This window comes from Loxodonta africana, chromosome 24 (genome assembly GCF_030014295.1).
Source record: "Loxodonta africana isolate mLoxAfr1 chromosome 24, mLoxAfr1.hap2, whole genome shotgun sequence".
NCBI classification, from domain to species: Eukaryota; Metazoa; Chordata; class Mammalia; order Proboscidea; family Elephantidae; genus Loxodonta; species Loxodonta africana.
Window position 1 is genome coordinate 28,425,421 of NC_087365.1, and position 19,366 is coordinate 28,444,786.

At 50.2% G+C, this 19,366-nt stretch overlaps 1 protein-coding gene across 4 annotated transcripts in view; it reads right to left on the bottom strand.

Annotated features, from left to right (window-relative positions):
* LOC100676425 (tyrosine-protein phosphatase non-receptor type substrate 1) overlaps positions 1-19,366 on the bottom strand; it is a 51,204-nt gene that overhangs the window by 13,840 nt on the left and 17,998 nt on the right. For all 4 annotated transcript variants that reach the window (XM_064275882.1, XM_064275879.1, XM_064275880.1 and 1 more), the window contains exons 3-7: positions 14,235-14,606; positions 7,793-8,107; positions 6,275-6,604; positions 3,529-3,639; positions 591-615 (exon numbers count right to left, since the gene is read on the bottom strand). In XM_064275882.1, coding sequence (XP_064131952.1) covers positions 591-615; positions 3,529-3,639; positions 6,275-6,604; positions 7,793-8,107; positions 14,235-14,606 — 1,153 coding nt within the window. The remainder of the gene's footprint in view (positions 1-590; positions 616-3,528; positions 3,640-6,274; positions 6,605-7,792; positions 8,108-14,234; positions 14,607-19,366) is intronic.

Here is a 19,366-nt window from a genome sequence, read left to right on the forward strand (position 1 = left end):
TCTAAGACCGTCCCCCCATTAGCCTCCAACTCCTTACCACGTCTGATCCTTCCTTACGGCCCTCACACCCCGACACGACATTCCACAGCGCTTTGCTTCTGTGCTCTTGCCTGTTTCTCCCACTAGTGCCTAAGCCCCATGCAGGCCTGGCCTGTGTCCCTTCCCTGCTGAGTCTCCGGCTCCTTGACAGAGCTGGCACATTGTCAGGGCCAACCCATGCCAGGTACTCAGTGGATATTCGATGAATCAAGGAAAGAGCAAAGTATACACCTAGGGCCTGGGGATGGAGTCTGGAGTGTGTGTAGGGCGTCTGGGAGTGCAGGAAGCTTGGGAAGCTTCTGTCACTGTCCAGATGGGATTTGATCAGGGCCTGAATGTCCGGGAACAGCAGGCAAGAACTCAATGCCTCAAATCAAAGCAACAATTAAAAACAGCCCTAGCATGAGGAGATTACAATGAATGACAAGGAATAAAAACACTGCATGGCACCGAAGTGAGGGTCAGTGGTGTGGACTATGCTTAGCAGTGCTTGGGGTTGTCAACGACCAACTAGTAACAGGAAAAGCATCTAAGCCCAATCAGGCACTTACCTTGTAGAAGAAGTGGAGCCCTTGGCTGGAAGAGAAAACCAAAAGCCAGTTATTTAACTTAGAAACACACTTTTCTTATGTAACTTTTTTTTCCCCCCTAAAGGTTTGCCTGCAGGGAGAAGGAATTGTTGAAATCATACCCTCAGAGCCATGGTGAGCCATCACGGGGTGGCCCATTATCTCCCACAGGGAGTAAGCTGCTTTCCTACTGCTGGGAGTTGCCATGAGTCAGATCCCAAAGCAGCCTCCAGCCTGGGAGGAGCCAAGTACTCTGCCTCTGTCTGGGCCTCACTTCCATTCAAACACAAACCTTAAGGGAGGCGCTACTCCAAGCCCAGACTAAGACATACTAGGAAGAAAGTCCCGGCAATCTCTTTCTGAAAAATCAGACAATGAATATCCTATGGAACACAATGGTCTGATCTTCCTGTGCATGGAGTCACCATGAGCTGAGGGACAACTTGATGGCCCAGCTCCCAGATGGGGCCCTTCACACTGGGTAACAGATTCCAGGGCTGGGAGCCAAGGACACCAGGCTTGAATCCTAGTTCCAGCACTAACTTACTGTGTGACCCCGGGTATGTCATTTCCCCTCTGTGCTTGGATTTCACCTCTACAACTCACAGAGTTGGGCTGGTAACTGTTTATCCACACATCACCACTTTCCAAAAACGGATCTCAGAAGGGAAGAAATGGCCTGTCTGGCTCAGAGGTTTTAAACCTGTGATATGGGGCACCCCATAGAGAAGCCTCTGGGGTTAGCAGCCATTTGACTCCCATTTCACTGTAAAACTGTAATTAAAAAGCAACGTGCATGCTCAGTGTGCTCTGTGCCGCACGCTAACAGGCTGGAGGCTGCCGTGACACAAGGATTCTTGCTGCCGGGTTAACGCCTGGAGCCCGGGCAGGCACTGGAGCTTAGGTGAGTGGGCTCCTGGTGGGAAGGCTGCAGCTTAGCATCCAACCTCTGAATGGAGGTGATGACTCGCAAAGCACTGGGACACGAGCTGTCTCCAGGGAACCCAGTGACAGAACACTGGTCATCCCCATTGTACACTGTGGACACTGAGTGACTTACCCAGGGGCACACAGTTGGTAATTGGTAGAGTTGAAATAGGGCATCCCGTGATGGATATTGAAAGCCCAACAAGGAGAATGGGTACCTCATTAGGGTGGAGGAGGTAGGCAGAATAGTCCCATATGTGGTCCCTGGAGACCTGCTACCTAAGTTTGAATCCTGGCTCCACTAAGCAGCTGGCGCGACCCCAAGCAAGTATTATAACTTCCCCCTGCCTTGGCTTCCTCATCTGTAAAATGGGGTTAGTAACAGGACCTCAGGGGTCTGTGGTAAGGACTAAGTCACCACGTACAAAGCACTCCGCACAGTTCCTGGTGCATCCAAAGAGCTGAGTGAGAGCTGGTCGTTACTGCCACTGGAGCCTGTGTCTGTGAGCTGGGCTCTGCAGACAAACACCTGCCACAACACAGCGACTGTGTGTGCAGCTCTCCCAGGCTCTGCTCCTCTTCTGGAGCCCTGGACTGTTGATGCTTAGCCCCAACGTAATAGGATCACGCATGTCAGGGATGGGAGTAGATGGGCTTCAGGCAGAGGGGCTGCAACTTCACTAATGACCGCCAGGAAGGCTTTATCAGATAGGCTGGCTTGTCACCCTGGTGGGCAAGGGACCCTTGCTTCCCCACCCAAGGAGGAGTCCTCCCCATTTGGGGAACCACTGGGTGCATCTCCTGCTGGGACGCCGTGCAGCTTCCAGCCCTCAAGGCGGGGCTGACACCAGCCCTCCTGGGTGGGGAATACTCGAGACCAGCCAGTGTCTAAGAGCAATGAGTTCATCCAGCCATCCCAGGAGGGAGGGAAACTTGTGGACAGAGGCAGAGGGGGTACATGACTGATGTAACAACTTGCCCATCCAGGGACAAAAGGTCCACTCAGGACAGGGTTTTTCACTTGCACACTGTGGCACAGTGGGTTACAACTAGCATTTGAAAAAGAAAATGGAATAGAATGTGATGAAAAGGAAAAGAGATTTTCAAATTTACATATAGCTGTGTGTGTGTGTGTTCTGATGAGATGGGAAATGTACCTCTACCTCTTGTAGTCAAAACAGTTTCAGGAATACCGACTTAGAACTGTCTCCTCTAAAAGTGAGAAAGAGAACACGTGTTTACTGAGGTCCCACTATGTACCAGCCTGTTAATACACAGGAGCTCACTTGGTTTTCTTAACTATCCTCCGAGGTAGGCATTGCTATACCCATTTTACAGATGAGGAAACTGAGGGCCATGGAGGCCAAACTGTTCAGATAGTGTAGCAAAACCCTGGAACCTTGGTTGGTGTGAGTCCAAAGTCAGAGGCCTTTCCATAGCAACAACCCCCCCCCACCCACTCTACACATGCCCAGAAATAAGGGGAAGACTTGAACTTGTACCCTCCTCCCCTAGAGTTAAAGGCTACATGTCTTGCCTTGGTGAGGGGGGCTTTCCAGGTAGGTGACTCACTGCTTCTGGGCTCACATACAATCCTGACTCCTGGAGCTAATACTTCCATTTCACAGGTAGTCAGCCATTTAATCCTCCCTACTTGGGAAGGTTGCCCGGGGTGCCTGGGAAAGATAGTTTCTCCCTGAGACAGGTGAGATGAGTCCCCCGTCCATATCACAGCTCCTTGGTAGGGTCCTGCAAGGACATGAGCCCGTTTTGCAATCACGAGGGGAAGGCCATGGGAGTCACTGACTTGAGTTTACCTGGCGAAGCTGCTACAGCAACTTTGGCACTGCTACCTCTGGGCTTCCTGTTCCTTGAAATAACTGGTATCCTTACGGTTTAAGCTCCCTGTAGCCCAAAGCACTCTCGTGGTCTCTCCCTCTGGAAGGAGCCCAGGGCAAAATGACCAGGGGGCTGCGGACGGGAATCCACGCACCTTTCTTCTGCCGGATTCGGAGAAGGTAGAGGGCCGCGATCAGCAGGGCCACCAGCAAGGCACACACCACGCCCACCACGATAAAGATATTCTTATTCTGCTCAGAACCGTCTAGGGATCACATGGAATAGAGCCTTCATGTTCACAGAGTAAAAACAGACACAACGAAAGCCCACCACCCCCCTTTCACCACCACACAGGCATCATTACTGGTGAACATCTGGCTGGGCATTCACAGATGTTCCGAGCTGCACAGGGACACTGGGGGATCTGCAAACACATCCCATGTGGGTCAGTCATGGGCAGCACAGAAACGATGCCGAGGTTCCAGGAGGGAAAATATTTGCTGCTGACAGCCCCGGGGAAGCCCCAACTGTAGGATGCTGAGAGAAACATCTTCTTCTCATCTGGAGTGAACCACAGACCAGGCACCACAGCCGCACAAATGCATCCAAAGCCCCGCGTCACTATCAGGTGTAGGGGAGGGAGCGGAGAAGGAGACAGGTGAGGACCAGTGGGTGTACATGGTACCAATGGAGGGCAGAGGGCTTGGCTCCTTGGCTGGCCCCAGGGCACATGTTGAGGATTCTAGACTGATGCACAGTAGTTAATCAGGAGCAGGGCTCTGAGGCACAGAAATGTGGGTTCAACTCAGTACCCTTACTAGTTATGACCTTGGGCAAGTCTCTCACCCTTCAATGCCCTCTTGTTATTGGGGCCAACAACAATCTCTGCCTCACTGGATAATACTGAGATTGGATAACACTGAAAACTAATCAACCAACCCTTTCATCCTTTCTAAAAGTGTTTACTGAGTGCCTTCTATATGCCAGGCTGTGCGCCAGGCCCTGAAGCTGCAGTGCTGAATAAGACAGTCACGGTTGCTCTGAGCCAAGATTCAGAGTTGGAGGGGTCAGGAAGCTCATCACCTCCAACACTCTTGTGAGAAAATGGTGCCCCGAGAGGGGAACTGACTTGCCCAAGGCCATAAAGCAGTCTGTGTTGAAGCCAGAGTGCAGGTCCACACATCCTGTCTCCCAGTGCAGCGCTCATCCCATGAAAACCAGGCATCAGTGAAATCACAGGGCCACCTTGATACGACCCCAAGGCTTTACACACTCGACTGCTAAGTGAAAGTTCTGAGGTGCGAGTTCACCCAGAGACATCTTGGAAGAAAGGCCTGGCAATATAGGTCCAAAAACTCAGCCACTGAAAATCCCGTGGAGCACAGTTCTACTCTGACACACATGGGGTTGCCATGAGCTGGAGTCAACTTGAAGGCAAAAAATTTGGATTGGTTTCCCTTGAAGGATGCAGTAAGGAATGAAACAGCTTCAAATCTAATGCATTCAAAGGTACTTCTATATACCAGGCATTAGCCACGTGACTGCCGGGAAATGGAACATTCTACAGGGCACTGAAGCGCCACTAGGTGCTTCCATTTTGAAGAAAGATGAGAAATATATGGATAACAGGTTGGAAAAAAAAAAAAAGAGAAAAGCATACCCACACCCTCTTACTCTCCCAGGGGAGTGAATCAGTACAACCCTTTCAGGGGACAACATGGCAGTGTTACCATCATCTTAAATAGGCATGCCCTTCGGCCAGAAATGCTTCTTTGGAAATTCATCCCACAGGAATAGTCACACATGAGAGAGATATGTACAAGGATGCTCTTTGCCCCATTAACTGTATAAGCTGCAATCATGCTAAGTGCAACCCGCAACCAGTGGGATGTTTGTATGAACCTTAGGACAGCCTTGCAAAGCTGTTAGGTAGATGAGGCAGAGGTTAGAAAGAGCAAGGAGGAGGGCTGTGGGCTCACATGGGCCTGGGGAAGTTGCGATTGTTAGGTGAGGAAAGCAAGGGGCAGGCCGCTATGAACAGGATGATTCTCTCCTTCCTTCCTTCCCTCCTTCTCTTTGTCTTTCCTTCCTTCTTTAATATGTATTTATGTAAAAATATCCACAAAGATATATGCCAAACTCTTACACTGCTAGGTCACCTTGGGCTGTGGGTTTTCGGGGAAGGAAGCTCACTTTCAACTTCTGCTTTATATTTTCAAGCATCTAGATTACTCTACAAGGAGCCCTGGTGGCGCATGAGTTAAGTGCTCGGTAGGTGGTTCAAATGTTCCTACCAGAAGAATGTGGCAGTCTGCTTCCATAAATATTTACAGCTTTGGAAACCCTATGGGGCAGTTCTACTCTGTCCTATAGGGTCACTATGAGTCATAATCGATGGGTTTGGTTTTGGGTTAAAAACAATAAGCATGAATGAAGGAGCCCTGGTGACACAAAGTTAAGCCTGGGTTGTTAACCGAAAGGTTGGCGATCTGAACCCACCCAGAGGCTCTGTAGGACAGAAACTGGGGAATCTGTTCTCGTAAACACTGCAGCCTAAAAACCCTGTGGGGCAGTTCAGCTCCGTCACATGGGGTCGCTATGAGCCAAAATCAACTTGAGGGAACCTAACCAAAACAAGGTGCCCTGCTGGTGTAGTGGTTAAGAGCTCAGCTGCTAACCCAAAGGTCGGCAGTTTGAATTCACCAGCTGCTCCTTGCAAACCCTATGGGGCAGTTCTACTCTGTCCTATAGGGTTGCTGTGAGTTGGAATTGACTCAATGGCGATGGGTTTGGTTTTTTTTTTTTTAAACAACAAGCATGATGGCTATTTTAACATTAAAACAATAAAGATAAAATTAATGTATGATTTAAAAAAGAGGTGGTGGGAGTGGAGGCCTCACCAGGGGATGGCTCTGTGGTCTGGTCCTTCGAGGGGGCGGTGAACTTCAGGGTCAGGTTTTTCGTGACTGCTGGCTGCCCGTCATGCACCACCTGGCAGGTGAGCACCACATCCTCCCTGTGGGCAGATGAGTTCACCAGGATCCAGTTGTTCAGGTTATAGGTCCCATCCTTGTCCTCGGTGGAGATTGAGACTGAATCTGTTCGGGACAGATTTCCGTTCTCCAACCAGGTCAGCTCTAGGCTCTTAGGGTAGAACTTCTTCACCTGGCAGGAGACGTTCACCCGGTTCCCTTGAATGGGGAGTTGGGTAACCTCCAAGGTGGGCGGAACTGAAAGAGCACAGGGCAGAGGCTCTCACCTCTTGGAACAGACAGATCACGGGGGTGAGGGATGGGAGAGAGGGCTTGGCAACGGTTAGCTCCCACCATCATGGCAAGGGAATCAGCGAGGACAGTGCTAAGCATGCAGCAGGTGCTCAAACAATATACGTCCTCTTTGCATAATGAATGAAATCACTAGGCACAGTGCCTGGCACACAGTAGGTGCTCATGGACTGGTAGCTCCTATCAGGGGTAATAACGAGTGAAATCAACAAGCACAATGCCTTGCGTGCAGTCGGAATGTAATAACTAGCAAAATAAAGTCACCAAGCACACAGGCGCTTAGCATGTAGTCAGCGCTCAATAACTGCTGTTGCTATTGGTAAAATAAATGACACTAACACTGTGCTTGGCCCATGGAAGGTGTTCAGCTGGAAGGTGCCATTAAAATTGCAGTAAGTGAACGTGCTGAGCGCATTGTAGGTTTACGGTAATCGGGAGGGACTACAGACATTCCTCGGATACCAACAGTTCCGTTCCTAAATCTGTCTTTAAGCCAGATTTGTACTTAAGCCAAACAGTTACATGTGGTTCCTACCTAATGTCAGTTATTCAAATGTTTGTCTTAATAATATAGTATACAGTGTATCATCCTATGTGTAAAAAACGTTAAAGAAACACTTCCAAATACAGGAAAACATTTTAACATAATAATACAGTAACAATAGTAATGTTTTGATGCACTGTTGCAGAGTATCTCCTGTTTGTTATTATGAACTATTGTATGTGCCTTGAATTTTTAACAGGCTTTATAGAAAGAGCCTTGGTGGTGCAGTGGTTAAAGCACTCAGCTGCTAAATGAAAGGTCGGTGGTTTGAACCCACCAGCCGCTCTGCAGGAGGAAGATGCGGCAGTTTGGTTCCCTAAAGATTTAGCCTTGGAAACCCTTTGGGGCAGTTCTACTCTGTCCTGTAGAGTCCCTATGCATTGGAATTGACTCAACAGCAGTGGGTTTGGCTTAGCCTTTATGGGGGTTGGTTCATAACTACAGGTTGTACGTAACTTGGACATTCCTAACCTGGGAACTGCGTGTATCAGGAATTGGATTCCAGGCACTTCGAGCCCTGTAGCAAACCCGGGGGGAGCAGCAGGCTTGGGGCTGGGTGGGGGTCTGGGCTGGTTGTGAGTGTCATCTACCTCGGATGGTCTCAGACAAGTTGGCCGTCCCACGAAGAGAGCCCTGTAAGGTACTGTGAGCCACTTCGCAGATGACCTGACCGTGGACGTCCTCTCGGGTCAGCGTCACCTGGGTCCTGCTGGAGACATTGTAGGAGACGCTGTCGCCCGGCGGGACCACGTTGGTCTGGAGGACTGGGAGCTCATTCCCATTTTTGTACCACTTCAGGGTGACATCTCTGGGGGAGAAGCCATGGGACTCGCAGGTGAAGTTCACTGTCTGCTCAGGTGTGGTCCTCACCGAAGGGCCCAATACCACGGGGGGAGAGGGCTTGGCTACAAGAAGGAACATTTGTGAACAATAACCATCACTGCATCGTCACCATGAACGATATGAGTGTGACACTGTTCATATTCTTCATGCTTATTATTTTCTAACCCTGCTAATAGTGCTGGGAAGGAGGGGTCACTGTCCTCACCTCATAGAGCAGGAAACAAATATTCTGAGAGGTGAAGGGACCTGACCGAGGGCAGACAGTGAGTGACGGGGCTGACATGGAATTCTAGGCCTGAGCCCAAAGTCCGCCTTCTTTTCCCTGCACCTGGACTGGAGCAAAATCACTCATCAGTCTCATTCTTTGTATCAACTATTCCTAGCTGGCCTCACCCAGAAACCTTCCCATTTCAGAGAAAGCGTTTATAGAAGTAATCGCAGGGAAAGAAGTGGCAGAGTAAGAATGACATGAAAGCAGGATACAGGGTGACCAGACTGGCAGTGTGGCTGCTGCACATTGCAGCTTCCCCATCTGTAAAATGGCACCATAAGCATTCTCCCAGGGCTAGCGAAGGTCAAATGAGGCAAAGCCAGCATTTCTGCTCTGGGCAAACGACAGAAGACGCTTAACAGAAATAAACAAACACAGACCTATCTTTAACCCAGACTTACATCCAGAGCCCCCTCTCCTTCAGGTATTTATTAATTATTTCATCCTTTTCATTGCTTCCTACCAATATGCCAAACCCGGACATTGAAAGGAGGGGGCAGTGAATGTTTCTCTGAACCTGGGGTCTTCTTTTGGGTCAGTTTTGGGTGGAAAATGGAGACCACTGAGTGCTGAGAAAGCCCAAAGATGGTAATTTATTAACCGTTAATTACAAGACGCACACACACACACACACACACATACACACACACACACTCTCTCTCCCTCTCCCTCTCTCTCTAAGCCTGGAAGCACTTCCAGTGCCCTGAAAGCTTCCAGGAGTCAAAGAATCTAAGAAGCAAGGCAGTCCGTACCGGTGGGCAGGTCCTAACGGAGCATCTCTGGGGTTTCCAAATTGTTAATTATTGCTCAAATTTGTGCACAGTCACTGGTCAGCAATAGTACAAATATTTGCATTTGTCACGATTTAACTTGCCTCCTAATACCCACGGATCATTTTCAGGCATAGTAAGGAGGGTGTCATGAGAACACAGGCTGTCTGGATATCCCTAAAAGCATGACATGGGGTGGCCAGTGTCCATTTACTGAGAGCTCCTGGGTCCTGATGCTGGGCTGATCCCTCCAGCCCCTCAGCTCTTTCATCCTCCCACCAGCCCTGTGCACTAGGAGACAGTGACCCCCTTTATTGGATGAGACTCAGAGAGGCACATGCTGGCCAAGGACACACAGTGGGTAATAGCAGAGCTCGCCCCACACAAGGGCTAATATTAGCATCTCTGTGCTTCATCTTTCTAAGCCTCAGTGTCTGTTTCTCCAAAAAGTAGATGAAAACACCAACCTGCTAAGATTGGGCATGGTGTATGTACAACGCAGAGCCTGGTGTGTAGTAGACGCTCAAAAAATAATACCTACCATTGAGATCGTAAGATCTGCTCATTAGAAGTTCTTAAACAACATATTTACACTTAGGCAGTAAGAAGGCAAAAAAAAGCACAGAAGAAACACCAAAAACAGTCCCAAATCCTGCTCCCCACAGCTACCAAAAAAAAAAAAACATGAAAAAACAGTAGAAACCACCAAATTATAATTCTTTTTTAATAATGCCCTCAGGAAGCATGTCTGGCTGATGGGTTTTCAAAACACAAACAAGATCACGGGCGTTTTCCTCCGGATTAGCTCTTTACGGAAGCTGGAAGCATCCTGAGGAGTGAGCGGACTTCGTCAGCGACATCGCAGTGTGCTGAGGCGGGGAGGGTCCTGTGGTTGAACGGCGAGGATTTGTTGAAATTCCCTCACCTGTTCAGACACAGACCTGTTTAAAGATGGGAAGGTTCCTCGACAATGAGCTGGATCTGAACCCGGCTTTGTCTGGGCTTCCCCTCCTGGTGGACAGAGAGGGTGGGAGCCCCTTCTCAGCCCCAGAGGCATGTCCATCGGTGGGGTGTCTGCACCACACGCCTGGGCCGTATTTTCTCAGGCCCTCCAAGAGCTGTCCCTGACACGTGCTAATATAATGCACCCACACCCTGGAAGCTGTTCTGAAGCCCCAGATCCTTGGAGAAGCTCCCTTGTCAGGAAGAAAAGCACAACTTTCCTTCTGTGATCCCAGAGAACATGTAGCTCAGGGGCTCTCAGCCCTGGCTGTGTATCAGAATCACTTACAGTTATTTAAAAATTCAGATGCCCAGGCCCATGCCAGACCAATTAAATCAGAATTTCTAGAAAGGGGCCTGGGTCCCGGGATTTTTTCCAAAGTTCCCCAGGTGATATAATGAGCAGCAAAGATTGAAACCACTAAGCTACTGAACCCTCACCCCAAACCCTGCTTATAGTAGAGCCCTAGAGAGAAAACGTGACCTGTCTAAGGTCATGTGGTTTGGCATAACATTTATAGCTGACATTTACTGAACGTTTACTACATGCTGGGCACTGTTCTAAGCACTTTAACACACATATTAACCCCTCTCCTCCTTGCAGGCTCTCTAGGAGGTGGAATAAACACTGACAGATGAGGCCACTGAGGCCCAGTGTGGTAGCTTGTCTGAGGTCACAGGCAGGAAGTGGTAGAGCTGGGATTTGAACCCAGGCTGTCAGGCTCCAGCCTGTGCTTTTGTAACCACTACACTACTGATGCTCAGTAATAATCACAATCTGCTGGTGCAGTGGTTAAGAACTTTGCTGCTAACCAAAAGGTCAGCAGTTCAAATCTACCAGCCGCCCCGTGGAAACCCTATAGGGTGTTCTGTTCTGTTCTATAGTCACTGTGAGTCAAAATGGACTCGATGGCAATGGGCCCAGTGCAATTTTCGGTTTAGGGGCTTATATACATCCTCTCTAATCCTCACAGAACCCCCAACTGGTAGCCAGGATTATCTCCATTTCACAGATGGAAAACTGAGGATTCAGGGGAAAATGAGACTTGCTCAAAATCACAAGCTTTGAGATGTCAATGACCATCATTTATTGAAGGTCTAGGGTGGTGCAGGGGTTAAGCATTTGGCAGCTAACCAAAAGGTCAGCAGTTCGAATCTACCAGCCACTCTTACGAAGAACGATGTGGCAGTCTGCTTTCATAAAGATTTATAGCCTCGGAAACCCTATGGGGCAGCTCAACTCTACTATAGGGTCGCCATGAATTGGAATTGAGGTGATGGCAACAGATTTTTTTTTTTTAAATTCTTGCACTAGGCTCATTATATTCCTTATAACATCCAGAAGGATGGGTATGATTATCCCCAGCTTACATATAAAGAAACTGAGGCTCAGTAAAGGGAACCAGGTTGCTTGAGGTTGCACCACGTTGAAATAGCACCTCGATTTTCTGAGTGCTTCCTCTGTGCTAGGTGCTTTTACACAAAGGACCTAAAATCTTTTCAACTCTCCTAAAAGGAGTTCATGATTATCCCCATTTTGCAGATGAGGAAACTGGGGCTTCAAGGGGTAAAGTGAATGTGTCAAACTGGGAATTTCCTGGTGCCCCTAAGCTTTCACATGCCATCAGCAGAGCAGTTGTCCACCTTCAGGAGCCCTGACACTGACCGCCACCCTCCCTTTTCCCTCTGCGATCCTTGGCTTCAGCAATTACAGTGAGAACTCGCTCTTTAGTGCCCAGGCTGGTTACTCTGCAGCAACAAACAGAAGACCCTGGGCTCCCGACAACCTGCATCTGGAATGTAAACACTTGCCCATCGGAACCCCAAGCCCTCCAGGGATTGCCTTCCTCTCAGCCTCCTCCGTCTTCAGAGCTGTGCAGTGGGTGCTCGTCCTCTGTGGGTTGCCCTGGGCCCCTCTCTGTTCCATCAGCACTGCCTTTTACAGCTCCCGGGCTGCTCGGGGGAGGAGCAGCATCACAGCAATGGGGGAAAGGACGCCTCTTGAGGAGCAGGTTCAACATATCCTGAGCTGTCTGCAGTATCTTTAGGACCTGGGTTGCAAAGTGAACCCCTCCTCACCCTGTGGGACTTTTTTTTTTTTAATGCTTATTGCTGCAAAACAGAATCATACAAGATTTTAAAAGGAGAGGGCTGGAGCATTCTCCACACTTTGACAAGCACAGCAGGGCGTGGCAGAGAGCAGGGGCTGTGGAGTCAGGCTACTTGGGGTTCAAATCTCAGCTCCCCTACTGGCCACAGACAGGTCCCCTCTCTGAGCCTCATGTCCTCACCTGTAAAAGGGCAGTGAAGGGCTGCTTCCTCATAGCTCTGGTTTAAGTGTAAATGCCATCATGGGGACACGATAGAGCCCCCGGCCCCCCTTCTCATCCCGGCCATCACTTGGGAAGACAGTGTGGCGGAGAGGGACGGGCACTCACTAGGAGTTAGCACTGAGTCAGGGTTGAGCTACTTGCTACTGTGGCCGCTTCCACAAGAGAAAGGGACGCACATCTGGAAACTTCAGTGTCTCCACCTGTAATGTCTGTAAATCACGATGAAGCTGCCTTCCCTGCCTGTGTCCGGGGTTGTACAGAAACTCAGATGCTGTGTCTGGGAGGGATTCTAGCCCTATCCAGGTAAACTAAACTACCCACTATCCACGTAAACTAAACTACCCACTATCCACCTAAACTACCTGTGCTCTCTGACCCAGCAGCGCCATCCCGAGTGGACATCCCGCGTGACGAGGGCGATGCAGGTGCAGGTCACCCCTGGCAGCACTGTGTTAACAGTTGGAGATTGGGGACAGCCTACATATCCATCCACAGAAGACTGTAAAATAAGTGATGACATGTCCATACGAAGGGACATCCTGTAGTCATTCAAACAAAGGAGAACCTCTATATATACTGCAACGGCTGACAAGGAACGCTCTGACTTAAGTTAGAGAGATTTTCCAATCACCTATGGGCCTCAGGGTCTGAGTGTGAGGGGCATTCTCGACTTTTGGGAAATTGATGAAAAGGAACAATGCTGGCTCCTGCTCAGTGGTTGGGTTCCATGAGATTTTATTCATCGCTTACTGTGTGCCAGGCTCTTCTGTGGACAGAGCATCTAATGGTGGAGCAGTATGGAGCCTGGCCTGGAGCCAGATCTGGGTTCTAGTCCAGACTCTGCCACTAACTCACCCTGTGACCACTGTCAGGGCCCTGTCATCTCCTGGCCTCAGGATCCCCAACTGTGAGTGGGGGCAGGGCTGGACAGTATCTGAAGGTTCCTTGAGGCTGAGGTTCCAGGATCCAGGAGTTGGGAAGAAGATCCTGGGCCTCTGGCAGAAAAGCCAAAAGGAGCGTCTTCTGTGTTGCCTCAGCTGGGTAACTCCTAAGTCACCCACGTGGGGGGTCTCATCCCTAGGGTGAGGGACATTCTGAGATGACTGGCCTGGCTCCGAGCCTCTGTGCTCAGTAGGGGTATAGGTCTTGAATCATGGGGTTTTCCCAACACAGACCTCAGCCAAGCCAACCCTCTTGGCATCTCCCCCAACCAGGGCTCTCAGATCAAACAGTGAGTCTCTGCCTCTTAGGGCTTTCTGCTTGGTGTGATGTTTCTGAAGACTAAATAAAGAAACTCACATCTGCTCTCTGCCCTGGACCGACCCCCTCCACCTTGGAGGGGAAGAGAACAGAAGCTTCATGGGAGGAGAGCTTTTGCCCGCCTTGGTCCTTGCTGTTTCAAACAAGAGCAGAGCCTGGCGCACAGTAGGTCCTCAGCAAGTTTGTGGGATAAGAGAAGACATGATCACGATGCAGGAAAAGGAATCTGGGGGCAGGAGGTGAGGTTTCTCCCTGTGACTGGGCAAGCTGCCCAAACTGTCAGTCCCCTCATCTACAGGGACCAGACTGGGAAAGGCAAGTGCTTGGAGCTAGGCTGACTAGACTTTTCTCCATCTACTATCAGCAGTGAGGCCTTCAGCAAATAGCGAGCCCTCTAGGTCTCAGCTCCCTGCTCTGTAAAAAGGGGTGAAAGGTGACCGTGAGTATAAACACCCACCACCACACCTGAAACTTTGTTGTTGCTCAAAGAATAGAGGGTGTTATTATTGAGTTGTCATCACACACCGGCGGAGGGGAGGCCCACAGTACTCACCACTCACAGTCACCTGTGTCCCAGGACCAGACTTAAACTCTACGTCCTCAGGGCTCCCCTTCCTGAACTTGACACAGAAGTAGGTGCCGGCGTCTGCTGGGGTGATGTTCCTGATGCGGATGGAATAGTCCGTGTTGCCTCTTATTGTCTGGTCTGTAACATTTGTTACTCGGGGGAAGAGGCGTACGCGGTCTAAGCCTCCTTTGAAACTGTAGACTAACTGCCGATCTGGTCCATTCCCCTTGAACCACTGGACGGGACCCACGGGTTGTGGAGAGGAGACTACACAGGACAGAGTGACCGCCTCTCCAGCCGCGACCGACACCGACGTCTCACGCTGAGTCACCTGCAGCTCCTGCTCACCTGTCACTCCTGCAGGGAAAACAGGCCATTATTAATCCTGCGGGATCCTGTCTGTTGTCTCGGGTGTTTATCAGCAACAACTTCCGCTGACCGAGTGCAGACCATGAGCTGGGCTTGTGCTCAGCACGTCCCATGTACCATCTCATGTAATCCTCACCACAAAACCTACCCAGTGAGACTGCATGACAAATGGGGAAACTGAGACACACTTTTTTTTTTTTTAATGGCCTGGCAGATGGGGGTGTGGACCTGGCCTGAGTGGAGCCCCGATTCCTCTCCGGAAGAGGCCTGTCCAGGCTGAGCTCTGGAGTTCAAATCTGGATTTACCAGGAAGAAAGGGGGCCTGGTGTTCCCGGCAGAGGTAACAGCCTGGGCTAAGGCTCGGAGGTCTGAGGCAGCATGAGTGCCTGGGGCTCAGAAAGCAGCTTAGTTCTGTTTTCAGCCTGGCCCAGGAAGCTGGCCCCAAGTAGGGAGCCATACTCAGTGGTTTGGGCTTGTCCAGGCAGTGGAGCCGTGGAAAAGATGCAGGATTTGAAATAGGAGAACTTGGGTTGGAGTCCTGGCCTGGTGGCTTCCAGCCATGTAACCTGGGCAATCAATCGCTCAGGTGACTGATAGGGTTGGAGAGGGCGCTCACGAGTGAGCTCTGCAAACTGCCTTGATTTGGGTGGGTCCCTGTACTGCTCCTGAGCCTTAATCTCCTCTTCTGTGAAATAGTTACCATGACCCCATCTCGACTCTCTGTGAGGATTAGAAACGTCTAGGGCATTAAAAAAAAAAAAAAAGGGCATAGACAGTGCCAAAAGGAAGAGTTTGGCCTCTGGAGTCATCAGACCTGGTTTGAAACCTGGCTGGACCCCTTATTCCTGTGTGAATAAGTTCATCCATCAGTTTTGAGTGTCCGTTTCCTTATCTATGAGATGGGTACAATAATCCACCCCTCTGCTTTGTTCTGAAAAGACAATGAGATCATACATAGAAGTCACTTAGCAGAAAGCTGGCACAGGGGAGGCTATTCTTGTCATTATACAAACAGCGAATGAATGGGGAGGGGCTGCTGCTCAAATGTCACCCCACCAGCCCTGGCTCATGCCCCTACAGGCCAGGCCCCTGCTGGATATGGGATACACAGGAGCTGGACCCAGTCCAGATACCAGAGCTCCCGGGCTGGGCAGGTGGGAAGGAGTCTGAGGCCCAAATCAAAGGCCACTGGATGCACATGAGACAAGGACCCTGTTAAAGTGACTGGGGGGGACGAGGGGAGGACACAGCCAGGATGATGAAGGAGCAGGAGGAGGATGAAGGGGCAGAAGGACGTTGTTGTGATGTGTAGAGACTGGGGTAGAACAGCCCAGGGCCTGATTCTGAACACACTGAGGGGTGAGGGGACAGGAAATGGAAAGAGACAGATCACAGTGACCAGCGAGAAACAAAGAGAGAAAGAGACAGAGAGAGGGAAAGGCAGACAGAGACAGAATTATAGAGTGAGGTGGAGTGGGGTTGGGGGGGAATGAACCAGACAGAGACGGGGCATGGTAACAGCCTGGTGTGTGGAGAGACAGGGGTCCGGTCCCAGCCTACGCTCTCCACTGCCCCGAGATGTGCCCTTGGCCAAATCCTGCCCTGACCTAGGCCCCTTTGCCTTGCACATCAGCCAGGGCTGCAGCAGGTGCCCTGAGCAGCCCATTCTGGCTCTGTCCTGGGCAGGAGAGAAACCTTGTGAATTTGCCCACCAGCCTGTGGGCCTGGCACTGCCCTGCCAGCAGGGACAGGCGACCACGGGAAAGGAGGGCCACAGATCCCAGAGCACCCTCACTGGGCTAGCCCAGGGCCTGAGAACAGGTCTCATCCACCTGTCCCTCTCCCCCTTCCCAGCCTCACCCCGCCCTGGCTCCTGGGCCAGGGATCGCCCTTGAGGCCTAGTTCTCACAGCAGGTGAGCAGAAGTCTCAGAGAGCAGCCTGCTCTTCACAGGACAGGGGGAAAAGCCAGGGCCCACAGAGGCTGGGGCACAGCCAGCATCACCCAGGTGAGGTGGTGGTGCTGGTACCAGGTGTGTGAGAGACACAGAGGGGTACAGGCGCACCGTGGCAGAGACAAGAAGCAACCCAGTGACATCAGAGGCAGCGCTGCAGCTGCCAACAGCAGTGAGCCAGGCACATTCCCAGTGGGTCAACACTTCAGCATCGGAGACAGGATGGACTGGAAGTGCTGCTTGGAAGAAGTGCAGGCTCTGGGGCCAAGGAGCAGGTGAGGAGAGGAGTTCCCCTCTCAGCCAGCTCAGAACCCACCCTCTCTGGGCCTCATCTTCCGTAAGGTGGAGGACCAGCATCTACCCCTTGGGTAGTCCTGAGGACTGCATGGCCCAGTCGTCCACACTGCCTGCCACATAGGGGGTGCTGGCCAGCTTCTGGTTCCTGTCCCACTGTTATCATCACACGGATACGTTATATTTGATTTTCTCTTAATCATCATACCCCCTCGCTAGCTTGTAAGATCCACAAGGGACTGTTTCTAACTCCTTGCCTGAATAGTGTCTGAGACAACACTACAAAAAACCAAGAGCTGTTGGATTGATTCTGACTCATGGTTCCCCACGTGTCACTGTAGACCTGTACTCCATAAGGTTGTCAGTGGCTGATTCTTGGGAAATAGATCGTCAGGCCTTTCTTCCGAGGTGCCTCTGGTGGACTCAAACTGTAAACCTTTCAATTGAGAGCCAAGCATATAACTGTTTTACCACTCAGGAACACGCTAAATCAAAAAATCCAGGTGCCATCGATCCGACTCATGGTGATCCTCTGTGCGCAGAGTAAAACTGTGCTCCAAAGACTCTTTAAGGCTCTTTTTGGAAACAGATTGCCAGGACTTTCTTCTTAGGCACCACTGGGTGGGTTCAAACTGCCAACCTCTCGGATAGTTGCAGAGTGCTTAACTGTTTGCGCCACCTAGGGACTTCAACCACAAACACTAGATCCTCAATAAATATATGCTGAATGAATGAATGAGGGAGGGATTGTACATGCTCCGTGAGCCTAGGCAAATCCCCCCTCTGAGCCTCTCTCCTCATCTGTGAAATGGAGCTAAGGTTGGCATTTCCAGGAGACAGTGCAAGCCTGGAGCCTGGGCTGAGCGGCTCACAGATTGAGTGTAGTAACTGGCAGTTATTATTATCCTTATCAATAACACCATGCCGGGCTGTGAGTCAGCAGTCGGTGCAGTGGGAGGGGAGCCGCGCAGTCAGGCAAGCGGCAGGCTGGAGCAGGGCTATTCTTGTGGTGCCACCGAGGCCTGTAATCACACCCCAGCAGGTGACAATAAAATCTGGAGTTGTGGAGGGCTGGCTCTCCCCTTCCCCCCGCCTTTTTTTTTTTTTTTTTTTTTTAGCTCTTCTTGAGCTCTCTCTCCACCAACTGCAGCCAGATTTAGGCGGCTTAATTAATTATCTAGTGTTTATAAGGTGTTTGAAGAACTTTAAAAGTGCGATGTAAGTGCCAAATATTATTTTAATCTGTGTATGTGTGTGTTTTTTTCTAGCAGAGTTCTATCTTTCTTCCTTTCTTTTCTTTTTCTCTGCAGGTTCTGTTCTGGGAAACAGGCTTGTTAAAAATCACTCCTGCCGCTCTGGGCCTGGGGTCATCACGCTGGTATAGTTGACAACACCATTTCCCGCTGCGCCTGTCCTCCTGGCAGGGAAAGCGACTGTCGGGGGCCAGAGAGGTCTCCCGGAGATGAGGGTGGCTGGGCAGGCGTTCTCCCACGCTGCTGGTGGGAGAGGAGATTGGAACCTCCTGAACGGTCCCTTGGTGGCACAGACGATTTTACACTCAACTACTAACCTGAAGGTTGGCAGTTCAAACCACCCAGTGGTGCTGCAGAAGAAAGACCCGGTGACCTGCTTCCAAAAGGTCACCGCCATGGAAACCCTACGGAGCACAGTTCTCCTCTGCAACACATGGGTGACGATGAGTCAGAATCAACTCGATGGCAATGAGCTATGGGGAAAGTGGTTTGGCAGGATGTACTGAAGGTGTGAAAACTGTTCACTAGCCTTTTTGCTGGGCTGGTCCACTCCTGGGACTTCACCAAATATGGAGTGTCCTTTCTGCATAACAATCTTCAAAAAATTGGAAAAAAGCCCAAATGGCCAATGATAAGGAATGGTTAAGTGAGTTATGGCCTATCCCCTACGTGGAATTACAAGCAGTAATAAAAAGCCATCACTATGAAAACTATGGTAATACAGAAAATTTTATGGTATAATTTTAAATGACATTGTGATTACACGAATAAAACATGTTCACCGCAAAGCATTTAGAGAAAACAAAATAATCTCACATAATACCATCTAAGATAACTACAACCAACATTTTGACGTAGTAAAACATAATGAGTAGGGGGAAAGAAACCAAAATCGTTCCATTAGGTAACTAAGGATATGTGCAAACATTCAGCTTTGTTCATTCAGGTGTTCTTATAAAAACAAAGAATTGAGAGTAACTTGAAACCCTGGCGGCATAGTGGTTAAGTGCTACAGCTGCTAACCAAAGCGTCGGCAGTTCAAATCCACCAGGGGCTCCTTGGAAACTCTATGGGCGCAGTTCTACTCTGTCTTATAGGGTGGCTATGAGTTGGAATCGACTTGACAGCAACGGGTTTGGTTTTGACTTTAACATCCAAAGAAAGAGGGCCAGCTGATCCCACGACAGTGAGTCCACATGATGCCAAGTCTACAGCCACGAAAACTGACAGTGTAGACTTACTACGGTC